The sequence below is a fragment of the Spea bombifrons genome, chromosome 1, assembly GCF_027358695.1.
Source record: "Spea bombifrons isolate aSpeBom1 chromosome 1, aSpeBom1.2.pri, whole genome shotgun sequence".
Taxonomy (NCBI): Eukaryota; Metazoa; Chordata; class Amphibia; order Anura; family Pelobatidae; genus Spea; species Spea bombifrons.
In genome coordinates this window covers 85,095,660-85,119,537 of record NC_071087.1, presented here as the reverse complement: position 1 = coordinate 85,119,537, position 23,878 = coordinate 85,095,660, and the positions used below count along the sequence as shown (strand labels likewise).

Here is a 23,878-nt window from a genome sequence, read left to right as displayed (position 1 = left end):
AACCATTTCCCAGCTGGATTCAGTAAAGCAGATCTGTCACATCTTCCCAAACCTATACTTGTTCTTTGGGAAAGCTATATTTCCCCAAAACGACTACACTGATTTCCAAAAAAAAAAGCTCTGTACGTAGCCTTCTAAAATGAAAAAATACAATAAATTATTCAATAAAAAGGCAATATGAAGTATTCAAAAAAAAAAAAAAAAAAATAGCATCTGAGGAAAAATTTCCCAAAAACCTCAGCTTGAGTTAAATATAACAGGAACAGATTTGTTAGAACACACAAAAAATCTTTCCTAGAAAGCCATTTTCTTAGTGATGCTACAAGACACATATGTGTTAAGGGTAATCCTCTTTCCTCGCCCAATTAAGGGCCGTCATAAGATAAATGGATATGGCAGCATTATCCCAAGAGCATGGAGCCTTTAGTTTAAGCTAACACCTTTTATTGGGCCCACATAGCAAAAGAAGTGCTGTGAGTGGTGAGCATGTACCTTTCAGGGGCTTAGCTTTGGTATTTTATCATGGTAAAAAGCCCCTTTACTTTTAGAATGTTACTTAAAACAATGGTTTTCACAGATGCAAATGAAGTACTAGTTATTACTAATACAAACACGCAAATGGGTTTTATGTTACGAATCTGCCGTTTTGGCGGGAAATTTAACCCACAAGATTCTATATGCGCATTCTATGGTAGAGTTCCACTCAGTATCGATAAATGACATGCTCCATTAGTTGCTGCATTCAGAATTCCTTCTCTTTCATTGAAGATGTAGTTTCTTTACTCAAAGTATCTAAATGCTTTCTTTTAACTAATCCCCTTTTCTGATGTTCAGCAGTGTGTGGAATATAAATTACAAATCTTAGCGCTAGTCTTCTTCATCCATTTCCTTGGTTTCATATCCTTTTTGATAACTTTTTAAAAATGAGACATCTTTTTACGTAAAAGGCAAGAAGAAAATAAGAAAGTTAAGTGCTTGGATAAGTGCCCTGTCTAACCTCTATTAATTCCATTCAGCCATTCATGTGCAGTGAGAGATGGCTGGGTTCCAGCTGTCATTGGGTAAATGTCATCCTGGTATGATTCTGACTGCAAAATATGAAAGACATCAAAGGCACATCAGTGTTTTACCATTTTCAATGTGCTATTAATGTAAAAGCATATAAAAAAGCTACAGGAAATGTATATTAATTAAAAGCAAAATAATATTACTGAATATTTCAAGCACTTACCCGTCTAGGTACAATCATAGAAACAGGCTCGATCAGGCCTTTAATTGTTACTAGCTTGTAGAATCTAAAGACTTCACAGGACGATACATCAACGCCCCTCTTTGGCATAACACCTAGAACAAAAACATTTAGAGCACTTTTTTCTGAACTTTAAAAAGCCACGGCTACAAAATGACTTATACATGCCAGTCATTAAACAGTAGGTGTTATGGACCCTACGGTACCCAACCTCAATTAGAGATATTTACAGGTATAAAAACGTGGAGAGACAACCTGCTGTTGGTTAACAATTACTGGTGTAAAAAACGCTGTCCCCCATAGTGAAGTAACCTAAACTACCACTCATGGACCATCAGCCACCAAGATCTCCTGACAATGTTTTGATCACAGTGGTTATGTGGTAATGATGGTTATTGCTATTAAGATTTGTGCATCTTTCATATACTCATTGGGGATTATATCTAAAAGTTGATATTGGTGCAACATTTGAAAAAGAGTATCGACTATAACCAGGAATAAAATGTTCCTCCTAACTGGATCACTGGAACACTTTTCTAGGCCATACTATATATCTGAATCTAACAGAAACATGCCTTCCTTTGAGATTATATATATATATATATATATATATATATATATATAAACATAAAAATTACATTAAACACTCACCAATTCCTTTTTGAGGCAGATAGGATCGGTATTCATTTAAGTAGTGCAAATAAGGCTTCTGAGTGCTGATTTCATAATATCGAATATTACCGTCTCCCTATGGGAAAGTTATCAGCAATTTACCAATTTACATCACTACACACATATTTAACCTACATATCTTAGAACTTGTAGACATGATTATGATCTGCTGGACTGCTTCAGAATGTACCCAAGAACCCTTGCTTATACCAATTCCTGAGTCTGTCAAAATCGAAAATAAGTTACAAAAATATATTTAAGCAAGTATGGGGACCAACATTAAAGTATTTATTGACTCTTTAAGAGTCAACATCACACACCTGCCAAAATTATAATATATGCATACAATTTAGAGGAACTCACAGCAAAACAAACCCTTCATTTAGTACAATCCATACTAGGGAGATCTCACCAGCAGCACGAAGCCCGGCACAACTAGTACTTTATAAGAAAACATCTAGAGAGACACATTGAAGGCCAGAGATACATTAACCCGAACTTACCTTTCCTACCACGTACAGCATATTTGTGTCAGTGTCAAAAAATGGGAAGAGCAGACCTGAGGATCCATCCAAATCCTCTTGATGTAAAGGCACAGAGAGATTATCCTGGAATGCATAAAGACACATACATAAGAAATGACTGAATCCTGGTACAATTTATAGAAAAAGAAATTCTTAGTTCATATTATTGGCCTGGAGTGGAAATCAAAACATTCTTGCCAGCTCTTCTTTTAGCAAATAGACCCCTTTGGTGGCACTGACTGGTGGTAAGTATATCATGCGCATGGAGATCTGTTTGCCCAAAATAGGGGCCACACAGCTATCAAATGAATTTAAGTGCATATTGGCATAAAAATGTGCTATAAATAGACCTGGAAACTGCAAACGATCCGATTAAAGTGACCCACTAAACGAAACCATAAATTCTTGGACACAATAAAGATGTGTGTCTATAATTTGCCTTCCTTACTTTAAACTAATGTTATACAAGTCATGTTATTCTGCAGTTTGTTGCCAAGTGTCCTGAATTAAATAAATCATAAAAAAAATGTTTTATACTAGCAGAGTGATTACCAGTAAGGGACAGTGCGATTTTACATCGTTGTCAATCAGTAATCGAGTTAAATCGACAAAAAGCTATGTGTTGCTCAGGGAATATAACCAAGAGGGACTTTTTTTCATCTAGAGGTATTATGGTTAATGAGCCAACTTGGCCCAGGGTGTCTGGAAACTGAAGTCAGAACCTCTGCAAGTTGCTCCTTTCTGGGAAACGCTTGACACATTTAATACCACAACACTTTGAACCTATGTTGACATAACATTCATGAAAAAAAAAGCTGCTTGGTGTACATGGAATCCCAATTACAATCACGTTATTATAAGGTGATAAGCCAGTGTCTCCTGACACATATTCATTACATATTCTCATTTTTATACATACTTGATCCCAGAGGGCTATCTGTCTATTATTCCATCTGGATGTCCCCGTGGATAGCAGCCTTTTCATAGTTCCCAGAAACAAAACTTTGCTGACTTTGTGGGACTTGGAATTGGACTCCTGGAGAAGAAGAACGCATACGCTAAAAGTATGAACGGTAGGCTTTGGATTCCAGCCATACAATGAGGAATAACAAATTAAGAAAAAAACTAGAATAGAACAAAAGCAAAATAAATAAATGGAAAACCAGACGCACCCTCAATCTCAAATTAGGTATCACTACATGCCCCTACACGATTTGTAGTTCATTTCGTTATACGTAATGTGTAAATTGATAAAAAGGAGAACAGGATTATCAAACAGCAGAATACACAAAAGAGGGGAGGAAATCTAACAAACCGTCTATTATACAAGTGTTACCGAGGTGTTTTGTACTTTTGTCTTCCACAGAATATCTTTTATCCATTGTGGAGGTCAGAACTTTGTGATGTTCAGAGCAGGCAAAAAGTTTAGGACGTAGTTACATGGCGTTAAATCCAACTGAGCGGGAGCATAATGATTACGGCACCTTGGCACACGTGTTTTTTTTACCCCAACCTGTGTATGTTTCCGGTACGTTGAACGTTCTAAGGGGGAAGGCAGCTAAAGTATCAAAATACCGGTCTCAGTGGTATCTCCACCACATGCCTTCTAGTGACTAACATTACCTGGGTATAGTCTCACATTGTCCTCAAAGTGCGAGAAAGTATCATTGTGCTTTAAGTGCCAAAAATATCTCTTCTATATGTAATAATTTTAACAAAGGTTCCTCCAGCAAGCTATGAAAGTGGAACAGTGGTCTCCTGCGCCATTTAGTATTTACCGCGAGGAAAACGAACGGCAGGCCACATTCTGTAGCATGAGACACACCGTCCACAAAGTAGTATAACGCTAAGACAAAAATGCAATGAATTGGCTACGTTTGTTTAATCGTTAGCGAAAAGTACACAGTAACTCCGGTATGGCTTCAGCATTTCTGGCATGTGGGTGGTATTGAGTTTATATGCAACACGAGGAAGCTTTTGAGGGTGGTGGCTGGCACTTATATAAAAGTATTGATTTTTCTTATTTATTCTTCTGGTTTTCTTGACTTGAAAGGAGAGAGATGCCAAGAAGGTAACCATGGCGGAGTATGAATACATGAACTGGTCATTAATCCCCAAACATGACGCATGTTTTAAAGGTAACAGGCTAATGGCATTTACCAGTGAAACTATTCAGCACTAGATTTCTTCTGGACGTATCAAAAAAAAGTTTTCAAAGCGGATTAAGAATAGGACTGACTTTTCTGTATTAATGGTTCCATTTCAATTACGGCATCAAATTACAACTAAAATCATGGATGTGATCCCTATTTCAAATACAAGTATGGAGAACTTTGACATAAAGGAAGAAGGCGTGTGAGACAGATGTAGGCAATATAGGCAGTCTTTATAAATAATATCCTAAACAAAATATTTTCAAATCTATGTGGGTTATCTTTTTGCACAAAAAACTAGCAGATTGTGTGAACGGATTAAAGCAATAAATGCTTAAATATAGATTTAACCCCTTAATGACAAAGCCTGTACATGTACGGGTTCAAAATGCATTGTTTTCAATGGGTTTTGGGACCGCCCATTGTCCTTAAGGGGTTAATTTATTACAAGAGATGGCATGTACGCTACACAGCGGTACCGTTTCTTAACAGTGGCACTGATCTCCAGATTAAAAAATAACTCAGTTGACGGAGAATGGAACGTGACATTGTTCTACTTAAAATGTCCTTATGACAATCACATAATGGATCTCCGCAGTAAACGGAGCACTTTACGCAGCATGTAATTATAGGCTGTAACCGTCACACTGCCAGCGTATGAAATAATGCAATTTAACAAACATTTTGCCAACTCGTAAAATGATTTGTAAGTTAATAAGCTGTATTTAGTCAACACAAATACAAGTGATATTTTGGATATTTTAATTCTCAGGCTATATAAAGCCAGGGTTCCAAACGGTGCTATTTTTGGAAAAAAAATATCGCAAATTTATCAAACAAAAAAAAAAAAAAAGTAGTTAATAACTAACTAGTAACACTTGTTACTGCGGATTTGCTCTTTGTAATCAGTTGCTGTGAATGGACAAAATAAATTTAAATGAATCAAATCATGTCAAATGCACATGTGACGACTGTCAATCAACATTAGTTGTAATTTAGGGATATCTGACTTCCCCTCTAAATAGTCAACAGAAATGGACACGTATAAAAATATACATCATGCGGGGTAGTAGTGGGTTTAAGACTGACCTGCAGTATATAAAAAGTGCGGCCTATATTCGAGCCAATACGGTGTATGTGTGTGTGTGTGTGTGTGTGTGTGTGTGTGTGTGTGTATATATATATATATATATATATATATATACATACACATACACATACACACACACACACCGTATTGGCTCGAATATAGGCCGCACTTCCCCCCCCCTGCTCTGGTAAGTCTGGGCAGAGTCGCAGCATATCTCGGGGGAGGGGGGGTGGACAGTGGCAGCATATCTCGGGGGAGGGGGGGGTGGACAGTGGCAGCATATCTCGGGGGGGAGGAGGAGGACAGTGGCAGCATATCTCGGGGGGGGAGGACAGTGGCAGCATATCTCGGGGGGGGGGACAGTGGCAGCATATCTCGGGGGGGGGGGAGACAGAGTGGCAGCATGTTTTTTTGGTGCTTTTTTAAAGAAAAAAGCACCAAACTTTTAGGGTGCGCCCTATATCCTAGCCAATACGGTATATGTATATGTATAGTACATGCGAACACACACATACATAAAGCTTGAAAGGGTAGTGTGTGTGATACAATCTCTACAATTAAAACCCTGTACTGACCAAGGTATATCACTGAAAAGCACCTTGTGGCACAAAGAAAGATTTTGGACTATATTCCTCTATCCAACTGTAGAATCAGTAATGAATTAAGAACTAATTATGCCTTACCTTGAACTATTCTTTGTATAACAGGATTTCTTATGGCAGGGCTCGACAAATCCCAGGCGCCAGGTCGCCATGGCGACAGAGAATTTTGTCCTGGCGCCTAGGTTTTGTTAGCCTCTTACATCCAGAAAAAATTGTGGATGTAAGAGGCTTAGTCACCACACGGGGGCGCTGTTGCTGTCTGCCCAGAAGTCTGGGCAGACAGCACAGCCACTCCGAGCCCGCCCCCGAGCCTGAGATCACTCCCACGGAGTGAGCCTGTAGGCTGAAAACGCGGTTGCTGGAAAAGCAGCACTCGTGTTTTCAGCTGCCACAGGCAGCCTCAGGGAAGGGGTTTGTGTGTTGATTGGGTCCCCACACAAGTCTGGGGACCTCACCCAACACCCCACAGCTGCCTGATCGCTCCATGGGAGCGACAGCGCAGCGTTAACCCCTTCAATGCCGCGATCGCGGCATTTAGGGGTTAATTCCCGTTTTGGGGGCTTTGCTGCTGGTGGTCTGCCTGGAAGCCCAGGCAGACCAGCAACAGCAAAAACGAGCCCCCACAAGCCCTTTGATGACTCCTGTAGGTATGGAAGCCTACAGCAGTCATCAAAGAGACTCCCACCTGCAATGGCTGGTCCATAGACCAGCAATTGAGTCCCAGCTGCCAGAGGCAGCTTCAGGGACAGGGTGAGAGGGTTCTTTGGTCTCGCCATGAGTGTGGAGACCAGCCCCAACACCCCCCCCCCCGCTGCCTGATCGCTCCCTGAGAGCGACAGTGCAGCGTTAACCCCTTCAATGCCGCAGCGTTAACCCCTTCAATGCCGCAATCGCGGCATTTAGGGGTTAATTCCCGTTTTGGGGGCTTTGCTGCTGGTGGTCTGCCTGGAAGCCCAGGCAGACCAGCAACAGCAAAAACGAGCCCCCACAAGCCCTTTGATGACTCCTGTAGGTATGGAAGCCTACAGCAGTCATCATAGACTCCCCCCTGCAGTGGCTGGTCTATAGACCAGCAATTGCTTCCCAGCTGCCAGAGGCAGCTTCAGGGACAGGGTGAGAGGGTTCTTTGGTCTCGCCATGAGTGTGGAGACCAGCCCCAACACCCCCTGCTGCCTGATCACTCCATGAGAGCAACAGTGCAGCGTTAACCCCTTCAATGCCACAATTGTGTATGACACATTCGTGGCAATGCAGGGGTTAACATTTGTCCCCACAAGCTGTCAATGTCAATATCTGTCAATGCTGTGCTCCAATGGAACATCAGCATCGAAAGAGTTAAAAAAATGAAAAAAAAAATTATTAAAAAAAAAAACAAACAGCACTGACCTGAAAGTCCAGGGTGCTTCCAGGTCAAACGCTGTGAGTTTAGTAAGTGGGCTGATGATGATCGGATCCCTCCTGACCAACTGTTTAAAAAAATCCTGGCTCCTAACTTTTTTACCTGGCGCCTAGATTCACAACAAATTTGTCAAGCCCTGTCTTATGGTAATCCAAACCACAATGTCTTTGTTACTTTTAACTCAGCTAATCATTTCCCAGATAATAATAATAAAATACAATACAAACCTGTACAAGAAGTCCTTGACGAGGGTCAATTATCCTAATTTTTCTGTCTTTGCAAGACGTGGCGAGAAGACTTCCATCTGTGTTAAATGACATGGACAGGATGACATCTTTATGACAATCAATGGTCTTCACTGGGTTATGTATGATGGCATCCTCATTGTCAAGATTCCATATCATTATCTGTAGAAGAAATAATGTATTGGTTTCATTAAACTGCTAATCATTTACTAAGATAATTCAGAATATATGATATAGGAGAATAACACGTGATATGTATCCCACTCATCACTTTGCTCATGTAAAATTTGAAGACAACACCAGTATGTGAACTACAGACAGATAAGAGTTTAAATTGAGTTATTTTTACATGTAAGAATATATTTCTTTATGACCCTTCAGATAGACTAGCAGATGTATGTTCACATCTAATGAAACAAATGAATACACACACACATTGATATATATATATATATACACACCGTATTGGCTCGGATATAGGCCGCCCCCGTATATAGGCCGCACCCTAAAAGTTTGGTGCTTTTTTAAAGGAAAAGTTTTTTTTCTTTAAAAAAGCACCAAAAAAAACATGCTGCCACTCTGCCCCCCCCCCGAGATATGCTGCCACTGTCCTCCCTCCCCGAGATATGCTACCACTGTCCTCCCTCCCCGAGATACGCTGCCGCTGTCCTCCCTCCCCGAGATATGCTGCCGCTGTCCTCCCTCCCCGAGATACGCTGCCGCTGTCCTCCCTCCCCGCGATACGCTGCCGCTGTCCTCCCTCCCCGAGATACGCTGCCGCTGTCCTCCTCTGCCCCCCCCTCCTCGACTTACCGGAGCAGACTCCCGGGTGTCTTGCGGGGCCGGCGAGGGACATCTACGCAATACGCGTATGCAACTTCCGGTACCGGAAGTTGCATGCGCGTATTGCGTAAATGTCTCCCGCCGGCCCCGCAAGACACCCGGGAGTCTGCTCCGGTAAGTCGGGGGTGGGCAGATGTAAAACGCTTAGATAACCTCCCGTGCCGGCACCCCCCCCCCCGTGGGAAGTGCTGGCAGGGGAGGCTGTCTGAGCGTATCGGGGAGAAGGATGCAGGTCCCCTGCACCGCTGCGGGGGATCTGTATCTTAACCCCGCTGCCTGCCCGGCGCCCGGGACTGCATGTCCCGGGCGTCGGGCGCTAGAGCCCGAATATAGGCCGCACCCCCACTTTAAAAACGTAAAGTGGGGGAAAAAAGTGCGGCCTATATTCGAGCCAATACGGTATATATATATATATATCAATCATACACATGCTTTAAAAAAAGACTCAATGAACAGAGCCTAGAAACACCTTACCTTGTAGTCATAGCCCGTGCTGAAAAGAATATTACTAGCTGTTGGGTGCCATTCGATAAGCCCGACTCTTCTGGTGTGACCCAGTAGCTCCTTCCGGGAGACTGTTAGGTTTTTACTAAGACATGGCTTTGGGATGTCCCAAATCTTCACCTATTCGTTTAGATGATAAATAATATGACCATCTTCAAATACACTATACTATACATAAACTATCAATTTAGTCAGTTTTTTTTTTCAAATTAAGATTACAATATTAATGGAGAGGTGACTAGCAGCAAATTGCACAGGGTTCCTGCCACCAACCAAAACCCCATATAGTTCGCAGAAGTAATCCTGGCCCACAAATAACTATATTAGCATTTTGTTACACCATTTAGCACATACTTTGGATTACAGTTTACAGTACACACACTAAGGTAACATATTTGATTCACCACATGGTGAACAGATGAGATGAGGAAAATTCCTTACGTATTAAACACAATCCATTAGGCTTACAATCATCAAAACCGAACTAGCCAAAGAACTCAAAAACTCGCTATTCATAACAAAAAGGTCAAACCTGGAAAGGTTTGAGGAAGCTTTGAAGCAATACTGCAGATATAACTATATATTATGTAGGGCCAGTGAAGCTCTTCCTGCTGCAGAGCCTAACTGGGGTTGGGCCTTCATAATATATAGTGGATGCTCATATCTCCTTTAGTGAATAAACCTCACTGGGTAGTGTAGTGTTGTGTGTTCTGGTGGATAGACCTGGAACTTCCATTGGCAATCTATAGTCTATAGAAAATGTGAAGAAATAATTTCTTTGGAGCATACTGGCTCATAACGTTCGAGCAACGCAGCACAGACACAATGGTAGTTAACTAAAAGCAACAGCTACGACCTACAACTACAACGCATGTTTACAGAATAAAAAAAAAAATATAGAACTTTCTTGATATCTGTTTTTTTTTCCCCATAAGGTCCTGTTCATGCAATAATAATTAATTTCTCAATTTCCTTACCGATGCATCCTCTGAACAGGAAGCTATTACATAGTCATTAAAGGGATTCCACTTGATGTCGAGTACATTTCCTCTGTGACCACAAACCTTTGGGTGATGAGGATCAAGTTTTCCTGACTGCAAAAGCAAGATGACAGTCTGTTAGTAAGTTAAACCTATACATAAACAACGTGGAACTACATGTAGATTGTACAGGGAGTAAAACCTGAAGTTGAGTACACCTTTGAGGTTACAGTTCTCCAGATAACAAAGGAACTGAGTTGACAGACTATTAATTGACTATTTCTGGCTGAGGTCCACATTTGTTCAGAAGGCCACATTTCATCCCAGCTTCAGCTATTCTTTTCTGTTTTGTTTTGGAAAGAGATGGGCAAATGATGATACATTTAGAAATAAACAAATGCGAAGGCCGTGTATAGTATTATGGGAACAGAGACAACAGCAGAAGAGGATTTGGGAGTTCGGCGGCAGACAATGTAACAGAGGTGGAAAGTAGGGTGTTGGGTTGTAGTAGAAGAAGGCTTGGGGAGGCACCAAGCCACCTTACGCATCAGACTAGAGATGTGTAGGTTTCAGTAACCACATCTCCAGATTAATATAGATATACTGCAGAGAGTTCATATGGTAAATGGTTTCCATGATAAAGAATATCAGGAAAGACTAAAAGGATCCCAACATATATGGCTTAGAGAAATGGAGAGACAAGGGCCAAACATTGAAATGCATAAGGGATTAATGTACAACATGGAAGTTGAGACAGCTGGCAATTCTGAGCTTGCTTCTTAACAGTCCTGATTTCATAACGTAAAACAACAAAATCCTTCGTTTCCCGTATCTCTGTGAGGGATAGCTCTGCCAAGTATGGATCTACAGGGTTAATTCTATACAACAGTAAATCCGATAAATATAGCGTTATTTTTTGGCATTTTTAGAGTCAGCCATTCCAAGTGCCACAGAGATCAAACATCAATTAACCCCTTTGTGACCAATAATCAACATTGGTTAAATGTAAGAATATAGTGTTACTTTGGTCCCAAGTCTGGTTAACCCCCCCCCCAAACTTTGAATTTTAGCATTTTTCTAAAAAAATTATTTGAGAGACAGTAGCTAGATATGGTTGGGTTTAGGGTTTGGTGCGGGTTAAAAAAAAGTTAGGAAAACTTAAGAGGGAAATAACAGTTCACTTAAGACACAGAAAAAGCTAAAACATTGTGCTGGTCTAGTAGAGTAAAAAAAAAAAAAGCCCTGGACATGGAAGACATTAACTAATTCTCAACTGACCACAAGGTGGCGACACTGGAATTTTAATGCACACTACAAACCAACTCAGGTGTAGAACTAGTTTTAAAATAAACTTTATATGGAAACTTTTAGCTGTAATCTAAAATGTATCCCAACACACAATCCGTACTGATTTGGTATGTAAAAACATAAATAGCTTTAAAGCAGCAATTCAAGTGGCTGCGGCACACATTATCTCCTTCGGTGCCAGACATGCAGCTGTCCCTCGCTTCGTGCGGAGAGAGTAGCATGGGAAAGCCGCTACCCCAGCACTGAAGGGGTTAATATGCGCAGGCAGATTTTTTTGAATAACTTTAATTATGTATGTAGATACAAAGTATTTAATGACAGCTAAGAAGCATTCTGCTTGTTAAGTCCGTCCATTCTTTCCCATGTAAGGTATTCAAACCCCTATTATTCCTTGGCCTGGTCCCATAGCGAACAATAGCTTTATGTCTATCCCATGCATGTTTAACCTCTCTCCTTGTATTTGCCTCCACAACCTCTGCTGGGAGACAGTTCCATTTATCTACTACCCTCTCAGTAAATTAGAATTTCCCTACGTTACACCAAAGCCTTTGACCCTCTAGTTATAGACAATTTATCATTTCATATAAGCTTGTCTACTGTAGTTTGTTAAATCCCTTTAAGTATTTAAATGTTTCTATTGCATCTCGCCTCTCTTCTATACATATTAAGACCCCTTAGCCTTTTTCTATCTTGCAATGTATGCGTGTATGTTTACTACTTGTTATTAGGTGTGTTGCTGTGCTTGTTATGAGGTGTGCACAAATAAAATATTTTACCTTTGGACAACATGTGTGTATGTGTAATGTGCTTGCAATGAGGTGTGCTGATGTGCAGGCCTGGTGCAAAGATTTTTGCCACCTTAGGCAAAACATATTTTGCCGCCCCCTGGCTCCACCCCCACAAGCCACCTACTTTGCACATATATGTGGGTGTGGCTATAGGTGGTCCGCCTCCTTTAATGTAATACATAGAGGAAGGCTTTGGAGGAATGACAGGACTGTTTCTAGGCAACAGTAGCATTTCAATAAACGTAAAGGGAGCATTGAGGAGACCAATAAAATGGCAGACATATTTCTCTAACTTCTCTCTAGACCAAGCAGCAATTACATGAGAATATTTTTTGAGCCTCCCTAAGTGGAACAGCATCTTTAACCAAGACCTCAGATTCAGCAGAGGCTAAACTATATGGCATAAAAAAGATCTTAACATTAGGGTATAAAAGCTAATAAACGGTTTGTGTTAATTATAATATATATATTATGCTTAAAATATGTGTTTATATAGAGTAACGGACTTCCTATGTATACAAAGCGTGACAGCTTAGCGTCTGCAGGGTCACATTTAATCTTTTCTTTATTTAGATGTTGTGGAACTGGCGGAAACGTTACAGAAAGATTCAGATTTAATACGCCTCAAACATTGTCCTCTTCCTGTCTTTTGTAATTGAATCACGAGTGAAATTCAACATGACAGTAAACACAAGAGCAGCTAGTGAAGATTATCAAGTCATCTTTGTGTTATTACTATACCCGGGAACTTCCTAGAGCTATCCTTTTCCCGGGGGGGGGGGGGGTGGCTGGAATCTCAGGAAGCAGGACTAGCGGTGTGTGGGAGCCAGGCTAGCCCCCAATTATACTTTGGCTACCAGTCAGCTGTAGTGGGTGGGAAGTACTGAGAATGGGGAGGAAAACAAAAAATCCTACCTAGCACCTCCTACTGCTGCTGAGCCCCCAGGTAGTCATGGATGAGGGCCATTCAAGCACACTTTGCATGAGAGCAACATGTGGAAAAACAACCTTCACTTAGCTTTCGAAGGTCCATCCAAGGATCATCTGAGACCCTTGATACCTCATCTTTGGCCTGGGGAAAGAGGCCAGCCAAAAAATGAAATATTATTATAATAAAAAAAAAAAAAAAAAGTAAAGCGGTCACTGTTTGTCCAGGTGTACTCCCATGCAGCAGTGGACACAAGCGATTAGGGTGCATTGCATCCTCCATTGCTGTCTCAAGGAGAGTTGTGCTTCTACTCCCTCGCATCACCATTTATTATGAAGGCCCAACACTGGTACTAGCAGCTTCTCCTAGAGCGAAGGGCAGTGCTGGACCTGTGTAACACCTAACTTAATGGGTAAGGGCACTAAAGAAATCTCTCTGACTAAACTATCTATTACAAAGGGCCAGCAAATATGACGCTTATTGGGGATGGGTCTTCATAATATTCCGCAAGGTCAAGGGGTTGAAACGTCAACTTTCCCACAAGCTCTCATATCAACCATCTCTTTAGTAAATAAACCGCATTGACTTGAAGATGGTGTGTTCAAGTCAACGCAGAGTACTCTTTTTGCATGTGAGGGTATACAAGTGAATTCTAGTCTGGTCAGTCTAGTTAACCCTTAACCTGACTGACCACTTGAGTTCTTAGCGAATAGACCAACCAACATACTTTTCAAGTGGCTGTGTTAATGCCAACAGTACAAATGCATAACAATTTCAGTTTTGGCATCTAATAATTTAAAATTGTTTCTGTGTTCCCATGAAGCATATCTTTAAACAATATACAATAAAACAAACTGCTCTCAGTTAGGTAACATACATTTTTTCCAATGAAAAACCAGGATGGAAACACCTCACAATACCTGCTGTAAGGGTATAACAAGAAAGGCTCCACCACCGGCACATTCTGTCACTACCGCAATGAAGACTGGGTTTACCGCGCAGAAATGGTTGTCGTGAACACTTCTTGTGATAGGCACGCAGTCATAGCAGCTCTCTTTGTTTACAGGCTTACCAAAGACATGACGGTACTTTGAGCTTCGGTATTGAGGCTGCCATGACATCTGAAACAGAAGAAAAATGCCACCAGTTAGAATTTCATGAACTATGCAACAGATCAACATAATGTTATTTCTGATGATGGTACATGGTACTAATTGTTTACGGGAATTAGAGCAGCATCAACAGGGACACTCCTGCCATTATATGCACTTTAATGACTATGACAGATGATGGTCACCTTATTTCTCATCTGTTTTCATTCAAATGCATAGTGAGGTGCATTAGCGTTCTTTCTAAACATTTGGTACATTTCCCCAACCGCCGGCTCCATGGTTTGCAGGAGATGAGTTTGGCCAAACGCACCTACAGCTTGCATGTATGGGATTTCATTCATGGTGTCCCATATGCAACCTAAATTTCACCACAAGACCTACGATGATCAGGCAAGATAGAATTAAAAGACAACTTATTTTACAAGATACCACCTTTCCTGCAAAGGGTTATTAAACATTCATCATTTGTGACATTTCCCAGAATACTGTGGAAACATAAAAATTTGCATCCAGGTGAAATCATATCCTGCAAGTGAGTTTAACCAGCAACATCCCTGGAACGTAAGTCAATCACACAGGAATTTGTGTAGGATAATTTCAGGAGTAATACAAGAAACTGAATTTTCCAGACCATGGTGGATGTGAAGCTGATTACATCCATTTATTTTTTTTAAAAATCCCAGCAATTCCTATTTTTTCTGGGCTTGTGGAACCGTTAGGATGACCTAGCCCCATTTCCTTGTGCCAATAATTACAGTAAAAATATATAAGCAAGCTGGAACAAATGAGAGTGTCATGACATCACGCCGGCCACATCAACTCTCCTTTGCTTGAGTGATTCTCTCATTCCATGGGATAAACTATCTGTTATTTATAGATGTTATACAGAAAAATGTAAAATGACATCTAGACATCTACACACATAACTACTGTCATAAATCAGGTGTGGCATTGTTACAATGCAATCGAACTGCATTCCTTCACATAACACTAATAAACATACTTTGCACTTTATCTAGCAGATGACCTCACAGCAGTGAATGTTCAATCTATATGCATAATAGACACAAGCAAGGCCAGGGTTTAGTAAATTAGATGATTGCTCCAAATTTATGTTACAATCAAATTATTTACACCAGGGCAATAAAATCTACAAAGTAGCAGCCCCAATATGAAATACATGTATTCATCAAGTCTTAGGTTGAGCTTCTTACAATGAGCTTGATGTAGGCCAATCACAGTAATCGGAGTGATTAAATACCTTTTTGTTGAGATTTTGATTCTATTTAAGTGGCATTCAAATCTCTGGCAGGTTGAACCTTTTTATACATTTTACTACAAGCTTTCTTACTTAAAAGAATAGTCTAGTGCCCAAAATTGTATTTCTATATGCAGGTATTATACTCCAGTGCATTTTACTGCATGACAATAGAAGCATGCATTGTTCAGCTATTTGAGCTAGAAAAATCACACTTCCTTGTTGTCTTTGTCTTCTGGCACCAAGAAACATTAGTATGGAAACTTGCCCACGTCTAGTAAAAGGGCCAGATTGGCGATGTCAAGGCAGCTTTAGCACTGTAAGGCCAGGGCCAATTGATGTAGGGGCGGCCAGTGACTGGAAATGCCAGACAGCATGCTACATTTATGCTCACGCACCACTGGGTGTATTCAAGCCAAAGCCCACAAGCTGCAGCACCCGGTCTGCCTCTGGAATGGCAAATAGGGAGAATGTGTAGAGCTGTCGGCCACCAGGCATTTACCCGATGACCAGTCCAGGCCTGCCTAGTAACGCTCTCACTGAATTCACTAACGTGGCTTTATCAGTGAAACTTTGACCATTATAGTCAAGTCAATAATGTCACAAATCCGAAAGAGGTATTCACATCAGCAAGACAAGATTTTTTTTAAAAAAAGGCATAAGTATGTGATCAAAATACAAATAAAATTAAATAAATCAATAATTAAGTCACATGGTTTTGCAGTCTGGAAGACTGCACTAGAGATCCCTGGGGTGTGCCTTCTAATGAAACATTCACTTGGAACAAAAAAACATTTTATATTTACTGCAATGTTATTTCCATTACAAAAACAGTACATCTAAGTGATTAATGTAAAAAGGGTTGGCTCTCACTGCAGCTTAAAAATCAATATCGGCTAGTGAGTGCTGGTAAATTATGGAGAGCAATGGCCTATCATTAAAAATTCAATTATATTTAACATGCTATACATGCACAAGCCCTGCAATGCTCCAGTTTACTTCTTCAATAGACAATGTGCACCCAAGGACAATTTACCTCTGCATAGACAGTGGTCCTATAGGCATGATAATGTATAGATGGGCAATTCCAGTTTATTGTTCATTTGTAAAGTTCTTTTGTACTAATAAGTACCCTTATCATTAACTGGCAAACACCACTGCTGTTTGTATCATGCAGGCAGAGCCATGGGGTGCATATGGGTATACGTGCATAGGCATTGTCGGTACATATTTAGGTATTACAAACTTTGGCAGAACAAACACGTTTCCATTTTTAGGAGACAGTTCCCTGATTGGGGCTGCGGTCCCTGATTACAGTTTGTGAAAAAGTCCCTTAAAGAACCCTTAGGCTTACATGTAAATTATATTTAAAAGGAACCAGGTACTTTGCTTTTAATGGATAAATGCCATAGAATGTATCAGTTACTCATACCAGCCCTTGTCCACCTTCTCTCTTACTCCCAGCCCACGTGTAGCCCTGTTTCCAAGCACTTAGTCCCTCTTATAAAGCCACTTCCAAGAAGACAGAGCGCTCCAGGTCAATGACATTACAAAAATCCACACCAAAGACCAAACATTTTATTGAATATCTGCTTTAATAGTAATATAGAGTCTAAATTACATTTGAAGATTTCTCGGTTCTGTTAGCAGATTATAACACACAGCCACACCATATCCATGCCCTTTACATTACATCCTGATGTTACTACAAATTAAAATGGCCCTAGATTTGGTTTAAAAAGCTAGTCAGCTTATTCTCTTGACTTTCTCCCATGAAACCAAAATGGCAACATCCATCAGTGTTTGCTTGGTAGCCGACTTCTCCTATATTTAAAAAAAAAAAGCCATGTTTAGGTTATATTGAGAACTATGCATACAGTGCTATACATTCTACGTTTATATATTTGAAAGTGTACTTTTGACATGGCCCAGAGGAGAAGGAAGCTCACATAAAAGGCTGCATCCGATCATCCATGGGCTGTCCTCAGCCATGCTGCCTATTAAACAGGCTAGGCAAAAATGCCGACCCAGAAGGAGGAGACTAGCTCACACAAGAATGGATAGTTCAGAAATACCATGCCCCCCACATATTAATCTCTGTCAACCTATCAGACTAAATCACTCAAACCAGGGCAGTCTACAACCAAAATACAAGGCATCTTAAGGGAATGAGCAGAAGTACGTTTAGGCCTCTGCTGGGCCTTGTTAGTGAGGCTGGTATGCCTCTACAGGTAGTAGAGTGCTTAACTAATCCCAGATGCCACGTAGCCATGGCTCATAGATTTTCAGATCTGGATCCTAACATTTTGTATTCATATCTATGGGTGTACCTCTTTCAGGCTCCTAAAAATATCTAACTTGCACCCAGATTTTTCTGTTTGGCTCCTAAATGCTGGGATTGTTTCTACAAGACAAAGGGTATTTTAGCAAAAGCAAATTACCAAGGAATGAGGGACACCAAAATGACAGCCCACCATATAAAACGATGGAGGGCCCTGGGGATATGAACTTTTTATATGCTACATTGGAATTTTAGTCTGGAGATCTGGGTAATGGCATCCATATACACAAATTGTATTTATTAGCAAAGCATTTCATGTCCCAACCATGTAACATCATTTTACCCCTTGGCCCCACACGCCATGACGTCTTTGTCCTGTACAACTACTGGCTCTGTTGCTCTGTATGATTCTATAGTGAGTTTATACCGGGAAAATGGAAACAGCCTTACACCAGCAGAGATGGCAAGGGACCAATTGTGCTATAGACTGCTCGGACTAACATTTCGGGCCATCACTCAAAGCCTTTTTTGAGGTCTGTAACTTGCAATATAGGCATACGAGTCATAGCAATGATTTTGTTACGCATTTTCACAAAAAGAATATCTTTGTTTCAACATGTTTTGGACAGAACTGCATATGGCATGTTTGCCAAATGAGTTTTGGGTATTGCTGGGCCACTTCTCAGTTAGACTGAATGTTACCAGTCTTCCCCTGCACACCAGTTACAGTAGAACATGGCTGGGTTTATTTTGGACGTACGATAGGTTGTAGATCTCTGGGGCATTGTTTTAAGAGTGTGCCTTTCAGATTATCACTTGGGGTAAAATCTAAATCAAATTCAAAGTTTGAAATAGTTTCTTGGTATTCAAAATATGTACAACTAACTTTTTGACATTAGAATATTTTCAGACCTTGCTGAAGGGTGTAATATCAGACTGGTTTGGATCGAGGCCAAAGATTTGTTGTTGCAACAGAGATGGTGAGCATAGTGAAACCACACAGAGGAGTGGAAGAGAGAAAGGTAAACAGACTAAGACATACCACTTGACATGTCGCCTTGCTTATGTAGCCATCCTTCAAAGCCTGTCTGTGCAGGGAAAAGGTTATTCTCTATTTAGGATTCATCCTTTCTTGTTTGTTTTACTGCATGATTAAAGTAAACTGTCAACTAAATGGTGTTTGTCACCTTGTTCCCAGAACATTTCAACCATGGTGACAAATTGTAAGGTCAATACAAAATGGCTACTCTACTAAGTGGGCCTTACTTAATGACATCATTCAACACAATAAAAATGTTAAAAAAAAAAAGAACTGCTATGTGTTATTAACCAAAGGGGGGTGCATTAATTTTATACGCTATAAGCAATTGAAAAAAAAATGTTCACACCTGTTCAAGGTTCTTTCTTCCTTCCAAAAACAAGGTTCTGGGTTACATTTGCACCAAGAAACCACAAGTTACCGATATTTATCATTCCACTTACGGTTCTATGCGTTTTTAGTGTAATAAACAAGCTGGAAAATAAATCCAAGAACAAGCTTTAATGGGATCTAAGCTTAAAGCTCACCTTTACAATGCCAGCAGGGAAGAAGAAGTGGGAAAGGTACAGGTAGGGTAAATTAAAGAGAAAAATCATGATGATTTGTAGTAGTGATCTAGAAAGACGTTAAAATATTTTTTTGTCACTTGAATGAATATGGCATCCTTTGTTCAGGACAGCCACACCCCAAACCTTTGACTTGCAACAGAACCGCCCTTTACTAGAAAAGTCACCCTTACTGGGGGGAAAAATGCAAACTATGTGATTTATTCTACACATTTATCATTGGTCATATGCTGTGTTTAAAACCACGAGCAAATGTTTATACAACATTACACACTTTATATTATAAACTTCCAAACAGGGTCCTCTTTATTGAATGTTTCCGTTTTTCTTAGTCTATACCCTACACAGAAAAAAAGATTGGAATGCAGCACTCGGTAGTGAGATGGTGCACGAGCCAGGGTACCACCAAGTCTTTCAATAAATCCAAAATAGAGAAGCAGAGGCTCAGAACTCAAATGATAAGGCGAGTTTATTTCCCGAAGACAACGTTTCGACACACTTGAGAAAGACCTGTGCGTCGAAACGTTGCCTGCGTGAAATAAACTCACCCTACCATTTGAGTGCTGAGCCTCTGCTTCTTTATTTTAGTCTATACACCCTATAAATGTATGTATTGAATGAAGTGCTGCGCAAATTATTGGCTTTATATAAAAAAATAATAATTATTAGGTACTGTTAGGTTGTCTACTGTGCCCTCCGTACTTCTTGAGTGTCCATGCCAGCCTCACCCCAGTCTTTAATTAATCTTTTCTTTTGAAAAGGACAATGTACCCTGAAAGTTTAGTGCTCAATGCTTGGTTGCTTTTTCTAGTGTGTTTTTCTTTAAGGGAAACTAAAACTCTCCGTCTTTCAGCATCTGTCAATAGCTGTCCCAGTTTCAATAGTTTTACTTGACCTTTCATCAGCCTCTGCTTTTATCACAACGATCTTTCATACCTGGATTTCGTAATGTTTCTATGTTTTCAAAGTTTAATGTGTGTAATTGTAACCAAGGAGTCATTTAAAACAAACAGAACCAGCAAATCACAGATATTTGAAGGCTGATATAAGCCCTGAGCGATAGATACCAGAGCAAAAGGTCGGATATAAACAAAAAAATATACATACACACACACCTCTACACACATATACGGCTTTAACAGTTTATTACTATTTACGGATTCATCTGTTATCAATTTCATCTTTAAAAAAAACTACAAAACCTAAAGACAAAGAGCCAGTCTTTAATTTTTGAAAATATTGATCTATTTTCTATTTAGGCTGCATGACATCGTGGAGAAATATCATGTTTTTATAGGATGTTACTATGGAACTATGATACATTATTTCAAAAATTACAATTTCTGATAGTATGCCCTTTCCCATAGTGTTTATACAAAAAGTATAATCCTTATTCAGCCTAAAACAATAGTACAGTGTCTTCTCCAAATCGTATATGACTGATGGCAGACTCTTCTTCCTGTCGTTGTGCGTTCTTTATGTAATACCAATGACAGAAGCCTAAACACTGTATATTTCCCAAGGACATCGGTGGATCTCTCATCCTGCCCCCACATTCCAGTTTTCAGAAAGATGTGTTGTTTGAAGGAGAAACAAAAAAAATCTAAATTCAATGTTTCCTGCTGAATACGTCACTTGCAGAATATATACAAGGGCCTCAACATTTCTGGACAATTCATTAGTTTCCCGACTTCTGCCACAGAAGTTAAGTTCAACGAAAACCAACGGGCCTTTTACTAGTAGACAGGTCTGTGCAGAGTCATAGACATAGTCATTACTCAGATATCTTAGCTGTTTCAACAAGCACACACAGCTGGGGCAAAGGGCTTGGTAGCTTCCCTGCAGCTGTCAAAAAAAGAAGCTAAAAGAGCACAAATATGTCAAGGATCACACAAACCGAATACAGAAATCTTTTAGTCAAGCACAGCCAGAGACCTTCTACACCCACTTCCCAAAAGGTACAGAGGAGGCTTGTGTGAAGCGAGCCATTAATGGAACACCCAAACACACGGTGTAGGAGCTACACCTCCACAGGGCACTGGACAAGGAGAATAGGTGAACAGGAGCCACAAATAGTTAAAAACTAAGACGTTCCACTGACCCAACGAATACTGTAGCCATTACATCATCCACCATATTAATGCTGCCACTATTCATAAAAACACTGTAAATGATGATTATGTATTATTATTGGCTAGGACTTTAACCTTTACATGAGAGTAACAGGTATAACTAACGAAAAAATGTTATAATAATAAAAAATAATATTTCGCACAAGGAACAAATCAGAAAGAACATTTTTATTGGTTGCCTACTAGAATTACCAGAACCGATCTTCATACATAATAGTTTTTAATGTTTTGTTATTTTGTTTTTTTTTACTATCCAAGCAGTCCGACTACGCTCTGCAGAAAAACGAACACCGTACCCTCTGAATCCCAGCCCATATACCGGTACTTCTTCATAACCTGTGTAAAGCATGACTCTTTTCTCACAGTACAGCCCTGTGCTTTAGTTTCTTACCAACTGGAAAAGAGTTGAGCTATAAAACATTATATAATTAGTTATTTGGTTTATTTTTAACTCTTCGTGTCCCAGGGCTCAGGACACATTTATCCCTGGAGGAATCAGGACAATGTTCATATGCTATAAGTTACATTTAGATAACAACCTTAGCGAGAACTTGCACTTTAACTGGTGAATCTTATTTAATCCAAACCAAAACTCCTACTTCCCTTAAAGAAATTCATCAGATAAATGTGGTTGTCCACACATTTAGGAGTTCACACAGAGACCATGCAGAAGACGGCACACAAAATAACGCAGTTTAGGCATGAGGTTAAGTTTGGTAATTGTGCTAAAGCAAACAATATAGGTAAAACAATAGACAATTTTCGTAAGTATGCCATCTTTTTTTCAGCTCTGATGCACTGGTTTTTGGAGCTACAGCCCCCATCTCCCTCATCATTCTGGCTGAATATGGTGGGAGTTGTAGTCAACAAAAGCTCAGCAGTCTTTTTTTATTGTTTAAAAATAAAAACTGTATTTAAATTTAAATTGTCTCTAATTTTCTTATTTCTCACTTTTGTTTTATTTTTTTATTCTGGGTTTAGATTGAGGAGGAACTCGTGATATCATAATCTCTGATCCTTGTGGGGAAGCTCTTATATTTACCAAAGTACCGAACACTATAATGTCTAGCATGCCAAGGACACAGAATGACGCAATAGGAGTATGTGCGCCACCAATGGGTCTTGGGTGGTGGTCTTGCCTGAGATAAGTCAGAAAGCAGCTGCCAGGGATACTACTCACTGCCCTCCTTTAAACACTTTAACAATACATGTACGAACCGATACATGTATGTCTTCAATGTCTATAATATTTTGAATTGTTTATTCCCTAGAAATACAAGCTCCAAACCTACAAGTATATACTTTCAATAAACATGAGGCTAGCCACATTAAGGCACCCGACCATTAAATATGGCTAAGCAGACATAATATAGCGATTAATGGCATTATTGTAATTAAGCTAAACCATCATTAATTAGATAAGGGCATTACCTAACAGCGTTACGCTGTATAACCTTGATGTGAAGATGGCGACGGCGTTTGAAAGGAAAGCACATTAGATATATTTTCAAAAAAAGGAGACTTCTGAGAAGTATGGTTACCATAGAAACTAGTCAATATACACAGCAACATTTAAAATTATCTACAGCAAGAAAAATTTAACCATGTAAAAATCTGTGAGAAATCCATCTTATCTTTTTTCCTACGTCTGCAGACTGTAAATATTTAAACAAGATATACATGTGTAATAGAATGGATTACATATTCTGTCATGTTACTGTGTAATACGCTTCTTGTTCTTTTGAAGGGTAAAAATGTGATGCAAAAATCAGAACTGATGATTTGGTGTAATTTGTCCCAGGCTGTTATAAAGCCACGTGGAACAATGTTGGCGTATAATAAGAATTGTATGACCTCTACTACCGCTGAAATTAAATCAATTTCAACAAACTGGTTTTGAGCGACAGAAGCAAAATATCTAAATATTATATGGAATATGATTATGTGTTATGGGTTATATTAAGCACGGCACGCAAGTTTGGAACCAGCACACACACACACACCCTACCATTGCCTGCATGTACAATCAGTTACTCATCCGCAGACTTCATGCAATGTACCTGTGCGGTCTCCGTGCTCACTTTTTCCACCATGGTCTAAAAATGAAAATCGGGTATGATCTATCCCTTCAGTTAACACACGACATTAGTAAACCTGCGGCGTACAGGTACGGCTTCCTACTCATGTTTGAGCAGCTGTCCTTTC

At 39.9% G+C, this 23,878-nt stretch overlaps 1 protein-coding gene across 3 annotated transcripts in view; it reads right to left on the bottom strand.

Annotated features, from left to right (window-relative positions):
- CORO2A (coronin 2A) overlaps positions 1 to 23,878 on the bottom strand; it is a 56,802-nt gene that overhangs the window by 3,433 nt on the left and 29,491 nt on the right. For 2 of the 3 annotated variants that reach the window (XM_053465780.1, XM_053465778.1), the window contains exons 2-10: positions 14,206 to 14,406; positions 10,259 to 10,375; positions 9,252 to 9,401; positions 7,917 to 8,096; positions 3,365 to 3,481; positions 2,425 to 2,529; positions 1,901 to 1,997; positions 1,232 to 1,344; positions 998 to 1,088 (exon numbers count right to left, since the gene is read on the bottom strand). In XM_053465780.1, the coding sequence (XP_053321755.1) occupies positions 998 to 1,088; positions 1,232 to 1,344; positions 1,901 to 1,997; positions 2,425 to 2,529; positions 3,365 to 3,481; positions 7,917 to 8,096; positions 9,252 to 9,401; positions 10,259 to 10,375; positions 14,206 to 14,406 (1,171 nt within the window). Of the gene's footprint in view, positions 1 to 997; positions 1,089 to 1,231; positions 1,345 to 1,900; positions 1,998 to 2,424; positions 2,530 to 3,364; positions 3,482 to 7,916; positions 8,097 to 9,251; positions 9,402 to 10,258; positions 10,376 to 14,205; positions 14,407 to 23,733; positions 23,843 to 23,878 lie in introns of those variants that run through there. The other variant, XM_053465779.1, reaches the window with a different exon arrangement.